General features: G+C 38.4%; 1 protein-coding gene across 3 annotated transcripts in view; it reads right to left on the minus strand.

The window, feature by feature from the left end:
* The window catches only part of pex5la (peroxisomal biogenesis factor 5-like a), an 82,290-nt gene that overhangs the window by 37,859 nt on the left and 26,176 nt on the right, over nt 1-18,255 (minus strand). For 2 of the 3 annotated variants that reach the window (XM_086090047.1, XM_086090046.1), the window contains exon 2: nt 7,806-7,910. The exons of the other annotated variant lie outside the window; for it this stretch is intronic. In XM_086090047.1, coding sequence (XP_085946173.1) covers nt 7,806-7,910 — 105 coding nt within the window. The remainder of the gene's footprint in view (nt 1-7,805; nt 7,911-18,255) is intronic. 3 annotated transcript variants of the gene reach the window in all.

Raw genomic sequence — 18,255 nt, forward strand, 5'->3', positions numbered from 1 at the left:
AGTGAGATTTTAGCACTTGGCAAACAGAGCGAAAATGTAAATAAATGGAGAGAATGGCTCATTACAGTGTTCCATATGAGTTTGTGTTGTGATGCAGAATAGCTGAGCCAGCGCAGGTAAATCGACTTGGTGCTGTGCTAGAACAAAATGCTGCCAACACAAATTGTGATACAATTTACGAAGGGTTGTTGCGCTCTATGTTTATTGACTGACTGAACGTTTGTTTGGCTACGTTTAATTGAACATGACTGCAGGTTAGGCAGTTAATGATGGAATATTGACCTTTTACGCCGGCAATGAGTCATTCCAAAGAGTATCGGGCTTACTTAAATGTTATCACGAAATAAACCAACAGTCACATAACAATGAGTGGGTAGTATTTATGTGGTAGGCCAAGTCCTTCCAGTGGAGCTTTTTAGTTAAAGAAAAATAATTGTGGGAGAAAAAGCATCAATAAAACTCTAATTGTCTTTATGTGTGGTAGTAATAGCTCAGAGGTGCAGCTCCCCAAGCTGCGGTCTATTTATTCTGGTTAATTTAAACTCACTGTGAATCTGAGCTGGTAGTTGGCTCCTTGAGAGGAGAAGTGGGTGAAATAAGCAGTTGCAAATAAACAACTAAATAAGGCATGTTGCCAGGAATTACAGTACTATATTTGCTGGACTCTCCATCTTTTGGACAATGCTTATAAGAGTAATGTAAGAGCATGTCAGAGTTACTACTGTCAGCCATTAAACCATGGACAATCTTTTTATATCACGTTTTACCGCTAGATTGGATGAAAATAGTCTGGAATGACGGCCAACCTTTTTTTACTTTTATTTTGCGCTCCCGGAATGTAAATATGTCTGTACATGCCTGTCCGTCTGCTGTCATTCCCTGCAGAGTGATGTTTACAGTGTTGTGACTGGCTAAAGGTCAGCGCTGTCAAAAGAGCCACATGCAGACATTTCCATTTCACCATCAGTTTTGATTTGGACAATATTGAGATGTTGACAGATGCTACAGTAGCTATCTACAGTACGTATCTGTCAGTCTCTCTCAGTCTGTTGCTCTATCTATCTATCTATCTATCTATCTATCTATCTATCTATCTATCTATCTATCTATCTATCTATCTATCTATCTATCTATCTATCTATCTATCTATCTATCTATCTATCTATCTATCTATCTATCTATCTATCTATCTATTGTTAGATTATTAACATTGTTTTTCTGTTTCAATTTATATTTTAACTGTTTTTTTCATATGTTAGTCAATCTATAGTCCTTTGTTCTCCTCTCTGGGAAAGAAATGTCTAGTAAGGTTTCTGAGTTATCTAAATGAGGGGATGTTTGAAAGTGCAAGCAGAGGTCTGTCCATAAAATTCCTGGTGCAAGGAGGTGCCGGGGAGCAATTGTTTACCCACATCTGGAGTGAACTGAGATAGGAACGGTGTAGGATTCTAAGTTGTGTATTTCACTCTGCTGACAGGACAAGATGACAGTGGGGGGAGTATTTTTTTCTAAACACTGTTTTTGTATAAGTGTGCAAGAGCAGAGAGGGAGAGGCACACTTTGTGGTCACTGCTGATTGAGCAAGGATCCAAAGTGGCTTCGGAAATTTCTGAATAATAAAAGCTGGCAAGAAACTTTTTCACGAGATCTCAACTTTGAGTTTTATTTTGAACACGCAGGAAATCAAAGAAATTATTTCTAACACTATCTATCTATCTATCTATCTATCTATCTATCTATCTATCTATCTATCTATCTATCTATCTATCTATCTATCTATCTATCTATCTATCTATCTATCTATCTATCTATCTATCTATCTATCTATCTATCTATCTATCTATCTATCTATCTATCTATCTATCTATCTATCTATCTATCTATCTATCTATCTATCTATCTATCTATCTAGCTAGCTAGAAACACCACTTTTACAAATCCATCAATGAAAGAATGTAATACATTGATTTTGTTTGGTTGGGTCCTTTGATTTTACTGACATGTACAAAATTGTTGTTTCAATGAATATTTTCTCAATGTCAGTGGACCATTTTATTGGAGGGATTGTTGTTGTTTATGCTTCAGCTTCCAAAGTTTCTCTATTATCTTCGTCAAGTTTTTAGCACCTATCTTAGGACATCGAAATCAAACAAAAAATGTAAAACTTTCTGTTTCAAGCCTAGCATATCCTCCACATATCAACTTGATAAAATGTGATTAGACTGCTAAAGGGAGTCATAAGCTAACGTTTTTTTGTGTAAGCCTGACCTATTAATGTTGTAGTCTAGTACATAGTAACTTACTTGCATAACATCATCATGTTATTCAAACATAGTCTTTCCATATTACAAATTTCTTCGAAGCACTACGCACGACCGTAAAGAAAATTAAATAATTTGACCAGTATAGTGTAGAATACTAAATTAGGTTATCTCAGCCCTCAAACACATCTAGCTTTTTTTCTATTAAGAATCCATGCCAAGAAGAGAGACCAACAAATAATTCCTCATTATTGTTGGCCTTTGCTTACTTTACCATGGTCTAATTATTTGTTAAATTCATTGGTTTACACCGTATTGCACATGACGTCACACTTGATTGTACATTTGACGTAAACTCAAGCCAGATCATGGTTTACTGCTGTAAACTGAACCATGGAGAGCCCAAACGTAACTGATCTGTAATATTTGATATAAAACGTGATTTAGATAAGTTTCATGTCTTGATATACGTCCAGTTTAAAAAAGTGTTTACATAACTGTCTCCTAAACATCTGGAAAATGCGGACAGATGTGTGTCCATATTAATCTGGTTGCTTTGTGCTCTCGTTTCTGGCAGGAACTATACAAACACCAATTAAAAGCAAAGCTGTAAGCACCCCGCTATCTCTACAGGGAAGCTCACATTTACTATTGATGCATTTTCATGGTGGATATCTGTGTGTCTCCATGCAAAGCACCCGGACAATTAGTCTACAAGTGCTTTAAGTTGTAATCTAGTAAATTATGTCATGGAAAACTTCTACTAATTGCGTCGCTTGGGCTTTACTTAGAAGTTGCTGTCAAGGGAATAGCATCAACTTGTCAGAGCCTTCAAGGTGAGCTTGGGCTAGGTTACATAAAGGAAAATTTAAGTAAAGAAGTAAAGTTATTGAGTGGAACCTGGAGGCTTTTACTGCTTCATTCAGTCGTTTTATCTTCAGCTTGTATTTAATAATTCAGTCTTTCGATGGCTTGAATTCAGTCATCTTTAAACTCCAGTGGATTGGGGCCAATTCTGAGTATTCTTTTCAACTTAATAGGATTTATTTTTCACTTTAAACTAATTTTTCCACATTTTTTGTAACCAGCATTAGAATAATTATCAGGGTTTGTTCAGACTGAAAATGCCTCAGTAGCGACATAGCGCAGTCGGCGACCCAGACACCCACTGCCGTGACCTTTTTAGATGTCTGTTGGCCTAGTTAATATATTATTGATGTACACAGTGCAACCAACTCTCCAATGCCTTAAAGTAAGTAAAAATCGAGGAATTCATTCCAGTAGAAAATATGCCTTAAATGTTGGACAAATTTTGGACATCGACTCATCATAACACGTAGTAGGAATCCATGTGCCCCAGTAGACCTTATTTCAGCCAGTGTCAAAGGAACCGCAAAGTTATGGTGATGTAAACAGGCAGAAGGCGCTAATTTGAGCATTTGTCCTTTCTCCTAATCCCTCCCGAGACTGCTCGGGAAATAGCCAGAGTCAACAATCATTAATATGAAACTGCTCAATATGAGTGTTTTCTTTTCTCACAAGTCACTTGCGACAGTAAAAAAAAATTGCGACAATAAATTGACAAGAAGAGTTTGCTGCCACAATCAAGTTACCATTTAAGCTAACAGTCAGCTTAGCTTCTACTATTTCTTTATCATCTGCAACTCTTTCTTCTTTGTAATTCTCTGTTTGTGTAACCCGCATAAGGGAGTGTTTAAATGACATGATAGTAACGAGTCGACTGACTTGTTTTGGTAAATAGCGTTTTTTTTTTTATATGGTTAGCTACTGTATGCTAGCAAGCTAGCTACCATATGCTTGTCAGTTGCGAAAGTTTGGGTGGCATGCATATTTTGCTTTACATTAGTGGCTGAATTAATTTTTTACTTTACATATTTCTTGTTACACGGACATTTCTTGTTACACGGACCGTGATTGTGAGGTGTAAAGACATATAAAGGTTGTAGTGTAACATTTTTGCTCGAGGCGGTGAGACTGTTTATATAACCTTGTTGCCAAATATAATGACTTGTGTGTTCTTTCCTCTCATACAAGTGAAAGCTTTCTGAGAGGTTGTGTCCGAGACTCTCACCTCTGACTCAGTAAAATCCAGTGAGATCTACGCAGTAATGCGCTTCACAAATAGACTTGACTTGACATGTGGCGTGAGGATCCGCAGCCTGTCACTTAGCCTCTGTCATTTGCTAAGTGACATCAAGCCAGGACACAACAGTCCTTAAAAAGGCCTAAACCTCTCAAGAATTTGACCATCATCGTTACGTCTTTTCAGCATGCATTCCTATTGTGTGTGTGTGTTTAAAATACCTGTTAAGGAAAGTAAAAACAAAAAAAACACACGTTTTTTTTTGTTTTTTTGCATCACCAAGCTAAGAAGAAATACAAACAACCTAATTGTTTTTTCATGCTTCCCTTGGTTCAAGCTTAAATTATTAACCAACTGCTCTCTGATACTCAATACTGCCTTGAAACAGCTGCTTCCTTCAGCACGTATGGGAAATTAACAAAATACAGTATGTTACACGCTATATAGAAAGAGGTTAATCGTGATTTAATATCTGACCTTTCCACATTTTTCAACTTATTTAAGCCATTCCAAAAAATTGTTCTGCTCACTTGACACATTTACTGTACAGTACAGTTGCTACAGTATTTTGATACAAGTTATAAAACAAACTTTTAGCATTGTAGCAATTCTCAATACAAATACTACCTGAATAATAATCATTTATTTCAATTTGTTAACATATAATCTGTTAGAACGTTAGCGTTGCCAAGCAGCACTCAAAACATTCATATGATATTTATATTTGGAGACGGGAATATATGTTTTCGTGTTTTTGTCAAGGATAGAGTATCTTGTCACTGATAGGCAGCTAAATGCCACACTGTAAGCATTCTCCTCGGTTTTTACTGATAATGACTTCTGATAGCCCTGGAAGACACGTTAACATGACGCAATACATTCAGACATATGAAGAATTTGCCACTCTCAGTTGAGAAAGATATTCTTCAATGTGTTTCAAGCAGCTTCTTCCTTCAGAACAATATTGACAATGTAGTTATTCTAAAATATAAAAAAAAGTCTGTTGTTAATGTACCGTCAGCTGTACAAACTTATTTCCTTCAGCAACAATGTAGAGCCGTATGTTAATATTTTTCCCTCGAGGAGAACCATTATCTTGGTTGTGTGGCAGCTTATGAAATGAGACATTGCATTAGAAAATCAATTGACTATAAAGCATGCCGCAGGTTATTGAATCAGACAGAAATACAAGATGACATAAAGCAGTACACGCATTTTTTTACGAAAGCAATCAGGGAGCGAAGCAGCAGGACGCGATGAGCACAGTCAGTGCAGGTGTATGCGTGTGGCGTTTGGAAAGAGTTTTTGATGCGCTGCTCATGAGATGTTAAACGTTAATGAGGAGGTTTATCAGACTTGATGAGTGAGACGAAATGTGGGTTGACCCCATTGGTAATTCCTCTCGGAAACATGCTGAGGAGATAAATATTGACATGAAGGACTGCAGCATTCGGTCTCGAATGTCTTGAAGCAACACATTTTTTGTTCAAGATGCTCAAATTTACCATGAAGTTCAGAATATAAACCACAACATTTTCTTTGCGATTTAAAGAGTGATTTAAAGAGTGATGATATTTCAGAATTGTCTGAAAATCATGTTCACTGTGCATAAAGTTTTCATAGGGAAGTGCCAACTAGTTACATTTTTAAATCTCCACACATTAAAAAATTCAGATTGGTCCGTGTGTTTTAAGAGACAAATTCTAGTTTTTAATCAAGTCAATACAAAAATGCACTTTTGATTTTTAATATACACTTCTAGTCCAATTATATGATTAATATATAGCTCTATTTGCCGTCATATCAGTCTAATTCAAAATTGAATGGCGAATGTATGCCCTTGAATTTGTCACTGTTCAATATGTTTTGTCATTCATTTCGTTCAAGGTTTTCAGTGAATGATTTATTGGAGGAGAAAAAAAGCAATCTACTTAGTTTACAGCTTTTATTCAAATCAAAGTGAGATAAGTAGCAGGGCATCAAATTGTTAAAGCCATGTGTCATAATTTTGCTGGTCTGTCATTCGTCTGCGCCATGGACACCCTTGCACTAGTTGGTCCGTCATTTTTTTAATGGTCGAAACCAACTGTAATCGTCAGTATGTCATTTTATTTTAACCATGCTTCCGTCATTTTAGTACCAACACACAGAGGTCTGTCTGCGACGCAACAATTACACTGACAGACGAAAAAACGCTTTTCCTTTAGTGATTGGTCTATCTTTTTTTTAAAGGTTCTTGTCATTCGTCATTCATCAGAAAAACAGACGTCTGTCAGTGATGGAATGACGGACAAGTCTGTCAGTAATGATGGAATGCCCACCCCTGGTTATGACATGTACGAGGTAGGGGTAGTCAACTAGTTGACACTTCGATTTTACCAGTCTGCAATGATGGTTACAGCTTGAATTTGATTAATCGCCACTCGTATGTTTCGATACTAACAACACAAACACCTCACTGAAATCAACAGGTAGTGATTTCGCACAAGAACTAGTAGCTGCACCTCAAGAGTGTGGAAATACTAAATACAAGAGCGCTAGCCCGCTCACTTGCCAAATATGCAAGTCTGCCCACAAATATAAGAAATACACACACACACATCAGAAAAGGCACCTGCTAACACGAGCTGACGAATAGCTTTAAATCCTCATGTCAGCCATCCGCAAATTGACCTAATGCCCTCCTGTAACCGTGAGAAGATCGGGTACTGTACCATCTGCTCAGACGATAATACGCAGACAAGCATTAGTCGATCAATAACTTATTTATTGTGAAAATGGATATTTAATGTCGGCAGAAAACAAACAAACATGGTATTAGCATTAGTGGCAACCGTCAGTGTTCATACCTCACACTTGCAATCTTCTTCCTCCTTCCACTGGCCCCACCCCCAACCCACTCATCCAATCACAGCTCGCAGACACCTTCAGCGTCAGTTCTTATAAAACTCTTGCAGAAATCCAACTGACTGCAGGTGTGATACTCTTCATCTTGTATTTTTTCATTGTCTCCTATTATATCTTTAGTGAGTAGCAACCCTGCAGTTGCATTATGTGATTTGGTGTTAGAGTTCTGCAATTTCTGACAGTCCTGCCTGAATGTGATTGGATGAACAAGTTGGGGGGGAGGGTGTGAGTAAGCGAGTTTGTGTTTGGAGGTGTGCATAACGAGTTGACGACTAATAAAATGAATGATGTCATCGATTAATCAAAGTTAATGATTATCATCACCTTAGTGTCGACGACAACTTATCTGAAGGAACAGTGTCTTGTCTGAGGTTGCTGTATCAAAACGATACCGGCAGAAGTGATAGCTTTAAACTGTATTTAGTTCCAAAAATGACTGCTTCTTCATCGACAACAGCCATTTTGTTATTGCATCTGTACAGCCAACACAATTCACTTGGAGGCAGCGGGTGTTCTGAAATGGTTCTGCCCACCTTGGTAGTCACCGTGAGGAGGGGCTTCCCTTCTGATGACGCCTTACTTGGTATCTCCTTCAGGACCATGGCAACAGTCTTATCTGCAGCCCTAGAGTCTTTGCCCTACAACAGTGAAATCAACAATGACTTGCGTCAGGACAGTTCAATGACAACTCAATGCTTCGCCCTCATCCAGGGCGTCTTACATACAAGACTTTATCGTATGATGATGGAAATACTAATGTAGGTATGTGAGGCTCTCTACGGTAACGAGACATCCACAAGACTATGGCGATGAAAAGTCACTGCACAATGTGTTGACTTGAGACTGTGACAAGCGTGATCATCCACAGCACCGCTACGATGGCCAGTTATCACATGGCGATAACTGATTTTGTATTGACAGATGACGTTGCTTGACTCTCCTGTGTGGCTTCGTGGCGTGTCCGCGCAATGTGGGCAACGACTCAATATGATGATAAGCCTCCATGTTTACGCATCTGCTTAGCCAGAGACGCTTCATGTCAGAGGGAAGGCAGCGCAGTAAAGAGCAAACAGTTTATTCGGATTGCTCACTTAGGACTCGTATTCGAATGTATTTAATAAATCAAATTTTATGACATTAAATATTGGCTGAACAAACAACAAGATCTTCTGGTAATCAGTACAGTGCGGTCACACACAAGACACACAACTTTGGAGATTTCACTGTAGTGTGCATTTTGAAAAACCTACAGCCTATTTAGGAGGAGCGAGCTGTCAAGGCCACCTTACGTAACTGTAGAAGTTTCAAGTGTAAGAGGTGACATTGATTTTGGCTGCTTATTTTCTACAATTTTCACCTCCTCTTTTTGATCACAGTACCTGGGGTACTCCTTGACTTTGAATTTTCCCACAGCCGGGAGCTGCTTCTATTGGCATTATAGCAGTCACAGAGCCACAGATGTTCACTGGAGACACAGACCTCCGCAGGCCATTAAATCTGCTCACCAGACAGGGACAAAGCCTCTGTTTGAAGTGTCCTTAAGCAGGAAGCCCTAATGGCTCTTAATATATATATATATATATATATATATATATATATATATATATATATATATATATATATATATATATATATATCCGTTTGTTGTTTCTCTGGGCTTTCTCAGTGTAGCAATAATCGCTAACAACCAAAATGTTATACTAATAGAGCTATGCCTTGAAGTTAAGAATGAACTATCCCAACTTTATAAATATTCAGTCCAACCGTCTTAAGTGTCATACTAGTCCAAGATGATTGCCAGTAATCATGTGTGGCTCCTATCATGCGATGTTTCAGTCATTTTCTGGTTGGATTGGTAAGCTTTACTTCCTGTTTTAGTTCCATTCCTGTTAACTTGAGTCAGAGTCTGTAATTATTCACATTTGGATCTTCTGTGACCGGAAGTTGTTTCAATCTCTTAGTGCTGTTTGAGAACAAGCAGCACAGAGCGAAGATGTAGACTTTTACGTTAGCTTATCAGGCTAGCTAGCCCTTCATATTTTTAATTCAATTATTTTGAATTGATAGAATTAATATTAATAAATAAAATATTTATTACTTTTTATTTTGTATAATGTAATTTATTTACATTTTTATTCATTAATAATTAATATTAACAGTTTTGAATTGAATAACTATTTCAATTATTAATAATTCATGAATTATAAATTCAATGATCCCTGTACTGTTTTAAGTTGATTGTTACATATTTATGGTTTATAATTTTGACTTAACCACGACGTGATTACTTTAGAACTAGAGCACCATCATAAACCAAGGACTACCTGCACATCTTTTAGAATTGCTCTTTTGTGACGCTCCATTATGTACTGCTTAAAATAAAAACGTTATATGGGTGCTTGAATTTTTGTCGTCGAGGAGAATTGTTTAAGACTAAAAGCAGTTTCCGACAACAATTCATTGAAGTGATACATTGCTGTTCCATTGTTAATTTCTACTGCTGGTTACTTCCATTGATGCCTGCAGGTTAGCTTGTAAGATAACTGCATTAATCAAAGTCAACTGCTTTTCACTGAACATGCCTGGATGGCCGATGGAATAAAGCCGAATGGTATACAACGTACAGCACCTCGCCCGCAAAGGCTTGCAGTCCGTTTGACCGCAAACTTTCACTGTCATGGGCCTGTTGTGGTGTTTATGTGACCTTTACAATAACCGGAGGTGCCCCTATGAAAGATGCAAGCTTATCCAGTGAGAAGGGATTAGTTTGGCCTTTATCACGAAGGGCTGAAATCTTGGTCCCTGGTGTATTACTTTCACTTCTTCCCTCATCCCTTTCAACAGAATAACAGATGGGGACAACTTCGCCATTGCCGACCTAAAGTATGTAGAAAATTGCCTCGGGCTGTTTGCACTGAAATAATAATGCATATTTAACATTTTTTGGGGGTCAATACATCTTTTTTGGTGAGCGGCACCTATACCAGCTGAATCTGGTCGAGAGAGAAGGTACATATAGACCAACACATATGGATAATTTATAGGTGTTTATATGTCATCAGAGAGTAGTATAAGATTAAGATGCCTAACAACTCTAATCCATGCGGTGCTGCTTTTGGTGTCATTTACTTCCATGTGCATATCTCTCCCCCTGAGCACTGCATATCTTCCGTTAATGGACATTTTTGGCACAGCAAATGTTTGGTTTGGCCTACACGGCAGTTATGATTAAGCTCTTTGAAGTCTGCCTAGCAACATGTGACATAAACAGGAAACCTCATCCAAGCATTCTGTTGGTTTACATTGCTGTCCCTATCACATGAATATGCATGTAGTTCACAACCGCGATTCTTAAAATGTGGCATTGTGCTCCCTCTAGTGGTATGCAAAGAATTGTTACCTCACTGCAATTCAGTTATATTTCACTTTAAACTTCAATAAATTAGCATTTTGCCTTTAAGAAGTTGCAGAAGTTTATTTAGGTACAATTTATATATATATATATATATATATATATATATATAAATACTACATACCTACTAGGTATTGATCAGATGTCTGAAATAACTATACAAAGTATACTTAAAAATGTGTGCAGTTGACGTCTATTCATATTTCAAAGCACCATCTCATTGACTTTTACATATGTGTAAAAGGCTGTCTCTTGATCCTACTCGCTGCATAGAAGATGATGCTCGATGGTGATTTATTCATGCAACCTCTGCGTACGACAGTCAGGCGCAGCTGCAGTTGTCTGCTCGCTGTGTATATACAGTATTTATATATCTCGTCCTGGTGCCTGTGATCAATGTCCCATCTGCGCAGAGGCTTCCCTGCCACTGTTTGTGACCTCACCCTGTGAAGCCGAGAGCGACTGCGGGAGGTGAGTGGCGAGAGGTCAGACAAAAAGTACAGGGAGAGGCATCAAAACGCACACGCTGCATTTTCCCGGCATAAGGAAATCATTTGTTCACATTTCTTTTTCATGACCAACATCTTCAGTCATTTAAAAAAAAAATATATCATATGCACGCATTTATGCTGTGAAATTATTTTTGTTGCCCCCATTCTGAATTATTTAAATGCAACTGTATCCCTTTTGAATACATCAATGGTGGGTGGTTAGCGCCAGCAGCGCTATCAGAACCAATGACATTTACAACTTGTAAATGTCTAATTTGTTCCATAAAAGTGTTCCCAACAGTCTATTCTCTTTATTTCAATGCGTTTCTCTCAGCTCTACTGCTCACCCGATTTACTATACGGCATTCTAAGTGTTAAATCTAAGTGTTAAATGAATTGAACCGTTAATGTCATAACCAGAATGCCCAAATAACCTTAAAAAGTCTTATATAGAGATTTCACAAAATAAGTTCTGTACATACAGTAAATTCTTCAATGTGCTGTTGCAAAGGTGCATATAGCGTCTAGCCAGTTAGTTCATCTTCTCACATTTTCTTCTTATACCGTATTTTACTATAAGGCGCACCTAAAAGTCTGTTTTTTTTATTTTTCAAAAATCGATGCCACGCCTAATAATGAGGTGCGCTTTATGTGTGCACCGAGTTCCAAAATCTGTAAATGTTGTGTGCGACTTCAGTAAGCACTCCGCTTAACTGTCTGCGTGGGAGCATTTCCGCCCACACATTGCTTATATAAAGGAAATGCCGTCCTGGTCTAGGACTGGCAGGCTTGATGAGAACCCAAAAGACTCAACTGAAAAATGACGACGTCATCTTTCAGTCTTTCAGGTTCTCATCATGCCTGCCAGTCCTCAACCAGGGCCCTATTTCCTGTATATAGATACAGATGGACGTCTTGTTCGTTTGCTTTATAACCATTTGTGGACGGATTGTGCATGTTTGGGTTAACGTGTCTGCTTGCACTAATGTTGGAGCTTTCGCATCATTTTTGAGGAGGTGCACGGTAACGAGGCTGACTGACAAGACGAGAGGGAATCTGCCGTGTTTGATGGAGAACTTGCCCAGCTGTTTGTTTCAGATACAGAAGATGAGGACTTTGAGGGATTTGTGGACGGGGGTTGATCAAAAGTACCGTGAGTACATTGTTAAATACTGCAAGTACAACTGAACTCACTGTTTACATTGTTAAATACTTCAATTAAGTACAACCAAGTTTTGCTTCGCTGCCTTTTTAAAAACATACACTAGCATGGATGCTAGCGTATGTTTTAGCGTGAAGCATGCTACCGTATGTTTTAAGCTAGCGTATGTTTTGCCATGCCTGCGCCCAATAATACCTTATGCAATATGCGCCTTATGTATGTGTTAAATACAGAAATAGCACCCGTAACTGAGACTGCGCTTTTTAATACGGTGTGTGCCTTATGGTCGTAAAAATACGGTACATTGTGCAAGAATGTTTTAAATGTATCTATGGTGCATTTTGCGAAAGTGCTAAAATGACTAAAAGATAGGGATGGGCGAGTACAGATACCACCCGGCTTTATTTTGCGGTACTTGGGACAGTGGCCGTTTTACAATCAGGAACTAGAAAATTAGAAATGAGAAGAATAGAAAATTGCCATTAATTTTCTTTTTTTTTCTTTTTTTATGCTATATTGTAATATATAGGTATTTCTTTAAAAGTACGTGTCTTTGTTTTTTTGGTAACATTTTATTTATCAAAAGTACCAGTAATATCGGTGCTTAGTATCAGTATCAGTGACTATTAAGGGTTAATCGAACATCCCTCCTAAAAGATCAATCTCACGTGGGCCTAACATGTCAAATAAAGATGATTCTGATTCTTCTCATCCCATCAGCCAGAAGGCGAGAAGCGTGCCATTCACATACTAGTCACACATTATGGCGAGAGTGTTTCCAATTACACACACACTCTCGCTGTGTGACTGCTATACAGTATTACAGCCAATAATTGACTTCCAGCAGGGCTTCGGGATAAGTCTTGCTGATATTTATAAATGTTGTGCTAATTTTATGGCAGTCATTTCATTTCCACTGAAAGCACTAATGAGATGTTTTTCTCCCTCAGTGTGACATTTCCTGCCACTGTTTATTGCCTTTCATGAACTTGACGGGGATGGCGTTTTCTAATGAATGGAGAATGTTGGTGGCGCGCGTAATGCGCGAGTGAAAATTATACCCTGACCCGGTGTTGAGGAGTCATATCATGAGAATTTGCTCGCGTTTGCGGCGCCGCCCATACATCACTGTCACAAAGGGTTGGCCTGCGCCGAGGCAAGCTTCGAAAGAGGCTGGCGGCAAAAGACAAGTGATTTCTTTGCCAATCGGGGCAAACACCAATCATGTGTCATACCGGCCTGCAGGTAATTGCTCTCTAAACCAAACATCTGCATCCGGCTACAATTTCACACCAGCTCATATGCTGATGATATAGAACACTTCGGCAGAACAGCTCACATTATTCATGATGCTTTTGTCATGAAGCAACATTCTTTTGTACCTAAAGCACAAATGACCTGATTTCATTATAACTGTTGAGAGCGTTTCATTGTGATCATTCCATCTGTGCGCATAATTGCAAGCGTGACTCACAACACGGTGGGTTCGTTGCTCTTCCCTAATCACTTCCTTTGGAATCTTATTTCATCTGTTACAAAAGTGCAACTCTGGCCACTGAACTAATTAGAGACTTCCGAGGCGGCGGGAAAGTTCTCTTCTATTAAAATCGTTTCCCCTGCGTATTGATTATAAACTGACCCCTGGGCCACGTTGATAATAAAATATGTACCATAATGCAAAATGTAATAGAGTTAACTTGAAGTTCCAATACTCCAAACATTGTTTTGGACTTCGGCCCAAATACTTGCAAACAACTCCATTGTGGTTAGAGGTCGAACCGATTAGTCGCCGAGTAGACTTTATCAGTCCACAAATTGCTAATCAGGTGTTTTTGTCATCTTGTCATTCAATTAGCCAATTTACAGAATTTCCACTCATCCATCTGCTGCCTTTGCCGGACTTAAAACGTTCTGTGGTAGTAAGATGGCCGGTGATAATAGTAATTAGGATCTCTAGCTTCAGCTATTCCAATAATGTTCTAAGCACAACCTTTTCTTTTTCTTTTTTAATTAGGGGTGCGGGGATCACGCCTGCGCAGCGCGTTACCAGGGAGCTAAAATTCTAGGCCGCCGATACAGGTTAGGACCTTATTTGAATGCTCAGGAAGTGAGGTACGTAAACAGCTGACCAACAATAATAACACTCACACACAAAACCCACCTTTTTTCCCTACACCGCTCCCGATGGATCAGTCGCGGTAACAATACAGTGTACGCCACCTCCCATTTGTCCCACAATAAACACCGGACATTTTCATGAAGCAAAACCGATGCATGCACAAATGAAATAGAGAAACAATAGTTGGGTTCCTATTAGGGGTGTGAATTGCCGAGTACCTGGCGATTCGATTCGTATCACGATTTATAGGTCACGATGCCCTTTTGATACCGATTAATCCCGATACGAATCTATAAATTGATTATTGCGATTTCTTTAACTCAAATTGAGAAAATACTAATCAGTAAACTTGTACATGTACAGTGTAAGATTTGTAAGAAAATGTATTTATTTTTCTGAAAATTCAAGTTGCAGTCTGTTTCATGTTTGAACAGCACTGAAATAAAATATTAAGACTTAATGTTCCATTAATATAACATTCTTCCATGCTTAATGTGTAAAACCTAACCCTAAGTAAGACGTTTTGTTGAATATTTCCATAAAAAATTGATGTTTAAAAATCGATTCGGCCGCATATTGAATCGATTCGAGAATTTGCGTGCTGTAATATCGCGATATATTGCCAAATCGATTTGTTCTAACACCCGTAGTTCCTATCCACCCATTTTTATCAGAATTTTCAAGAAATGTAAAAATAAAACTGAATGCAAACGCTAGAAATTCGAAAAAGGGCCCAAAATTCGCGAAAAGGTTTTTACGCTTAGAGGGGGTGGATTTTGAAGCGTATCGAAAAGAGGAAAATGCGAATTTTGGCTATGGAAACAGGTTTTGCGAATAACTGTTGGCAAGACCGGATACACGACGCACGTTTTGACCGGATAATACGTCACACATAAGTTTGTAGTCCCAAAGCGATGCCGGACGATAAAGTAAGGTATGTTTGGGGGGGAGACAACGAAACAGAAATCTTTTTGGAATTAATTAAAGAAGTGAATATTAATTCTATTTTAGATGGAAAACAGCAAAGAAATGCTACGGTTTATCAAGAATTACAAAAGAAAAGTCTTACGACGTCATTGCACGGCGCAGTCGCTTCCTGGTTTTCTTCTTCTTCTTTTAAATTACTGGTGGATCACATCTCTATGGTGTATACCCGCCACCTACAGAGGCGGAGTCCCCTCTCAGTATTCGCAAAAGAAGAACAGATGGCAACGGGCATGAAACTGAGAAATCTTCTTTTTTTAGCCTTACTATAATATCCTATGCTATGCTATAGAACACAAGATGTGACAGGCTAACGAGCTAGCTAGAACAACATGCAGGCTTATTCACTAATAACAACATTCAACGTAATCGTGAGTTGTATTTTTAATAATTTATATTTATTTGTTTCTATGCTGGTCTTTTGAAAACTGTCTTTACGTGAAACGAGCCTTTGGCGCAAAAAAGGTTGGGGACGGTTTTACGTGCATTTTGTGTTTTTAGGTTTTCCAGTGGTGTTAGTGGTTGACTTTGTGTCACATGAGCAAGGCAATGTTTACTACGCCCCCCCACATTCATCATAAAGCTATTTTTTTTAATTTATGTTATTTTTAGTGGATTAATATTAGGCTGTTCACGCCTACTTTCAATTTTATTAATGACTTTCAGTCTAAAATACTGCCTTTGAAAGCCGACCAGTCGACTCGCCCCTCATGAAGCATGTACCAGTGACTCATCAAATAATGAATCCCTTCCACTGTATCTGATGACCTGGTAATTAAAAATAAATTAAATGACAGTCACAGCAGTGAGCTTAACAGGGATGTCACATTTATAAATCCATAAATAAAAATTAATCGGCTTTCTCGCTATGTTTCAAATTAAATTCTTTTTTTTCCTTTTTTTTGGTCCCTGGGAGTTGCAGTCAAGCGAATCATTCCACCCATAAATTGCTTGGACCGCAGCACTGTACTTATCTTCAGGTGACCAGGGTGTTTGCCTGTCAGGCAGCGTTCTTGTTGTATTCCAACAAACACCAGCTTTGCACAAAAGGGTTCAGTGGTATTTTATGTGGTGTTGCTATTTTTTTATAGGATATTTTGAGGCACTTGCATCATTTCAGAGGGGGAAGAGGGAGCTTAACAGTATATGCACTACTCATGGCAAGTATGCTTTTCGATTTCGCTTATTCATTAGTCATATTGCTCCCCCCCCCCCCCCTTTCCTTCATTATCGATTAATTCTATAACCCAAACTGTGTTTTAAGAAAGGAAAATGAAACAACGTTTGTGATCAGATTTTCTCTTTCGCTATCTACGAGGCCTTTGACATCCTGTTTCTTACTTGGGGGACTGATTTCACATTACATTTTGTGTGTTATACAGTGAGGAGTAAATCCGCAAGCAAAATGAGGTTCTCATAACTCGGGATGGGTTACGGGATGTAAGACAAGGAATGTATGTATGAATGTAAAGTAGGAAGACAAAGCAGACCATCTCAAAATGTACTGCACTGTATATCGCGTAAGTAAACATTAATATGACCAGAGTATTTTCAACTCGCAGTCTCTGGAGTCAGCAGTGAAAGAAGTCTGCCTTTTTGAAAAAAAAAAAAACAACAAAGCATTTTTCCAACATGCCGCTTATCTTTATATTGAGCGCACATTAATTAATCGGGGCATAATTAAGCCCAATTTCATCCACCACACAAGCTCTAATTGTCCCCTATTAGATTAAGAAGGGAAAAAAAATACACACACAATTTCCCGCGAGCCTTATTTCAGCGCAGTGCTCCAGAACAGTTTGGGATTTGGACAGATGGTGACAATAGGACCCTTGTGATGTTCGGTCTGTTGTACTGTGGGCCAGCTGAGCAAATACGTACGAACAGATATCAGGAAAAAAAAGATCAGATTCCCAGGGTGTGCCAAACTAAATGGCCAAACAGCCACAACAAACCAAAACCTACTTTGGGTTCAAAGCGGCATCTTGCTGAACAGCTGTTTGCCAGCGCTGTTGCCACTGTCGTCGTTGGCAAGAACATCTAGCGTGACACTCAGGGGTCATTTAAACAACACTAAAGTTGTACTTGTCAGCATCCATTTCCATGGCGATTGCTTTTGGGCAATCCCACCTTCAGCCTAATGTCAGCTGGGATAGGCTCGGGATAGCTCACCTGTATTCCGAATGGAGAAGAAGAGCTTTCGGAAATGGATGGAGGGATGTAAACAGGGATCATTACAGTACTATTATTACCAAGCACAATCGTTGTGCTCTTTTAGTACGGAAGTGTATTGCATTCACTTGGGAAAAAAAAACAAACTTGTTTTTCTTACTAATTTTTGAGGGGAGCTTTATTTTTTGGTGTATTTTTTTATTTTCTGTTTTTCTGAATATTTTTTCTGTCATAAAATTATAAATATTCTGAAAAAATGGGTAGAAAAATATTCAAAAAACAGGAGGAAAAATTACTCCAAAAAACAGAAGCTGTTGCTCTGTTTTTCTGAGTTTTATTTTATTTTTTATTTTTTATTTTTTTACCTCTGAACTCCAAGTGACTTGTTGCAGACTCGCTAACGGCGGACACTTTCCTACATACCTCCAACGTACCTTCAACTATATCACTTACTGGCTCAGTTAAGGTAACGATACAAGCATGTCAATCGATTGGCATGATTTTAGTAAGCTAATAGTTAAGTTTCTACGGAAGCGTATTGCATGTGGTGAAGTGCGGGAATTGTTTTTCCAGTTTTTTGGTTTTTAATAATTCCCCCCCCCCGTTTTTCAGAATAGTTTTTTCTGTTTGTCTGAGTAAATTT

This window comes from Leptonotus elevatus, chromosome 11 (genome assembly GCF_054856555.1).
Source record: "Leptonotus elevatus isolate MCC_2025b chromosome 11, RoL_Lele_1.0, whole genome shotgun sequence".
NCBI classification, from domain to species: domain Eukaryota; kingdom Metazoa; phylum Chordata; class Actinopteri; order Syngnathiformes; family Syngnathidae; genus Leptonotus; species Leptonotus elevatus.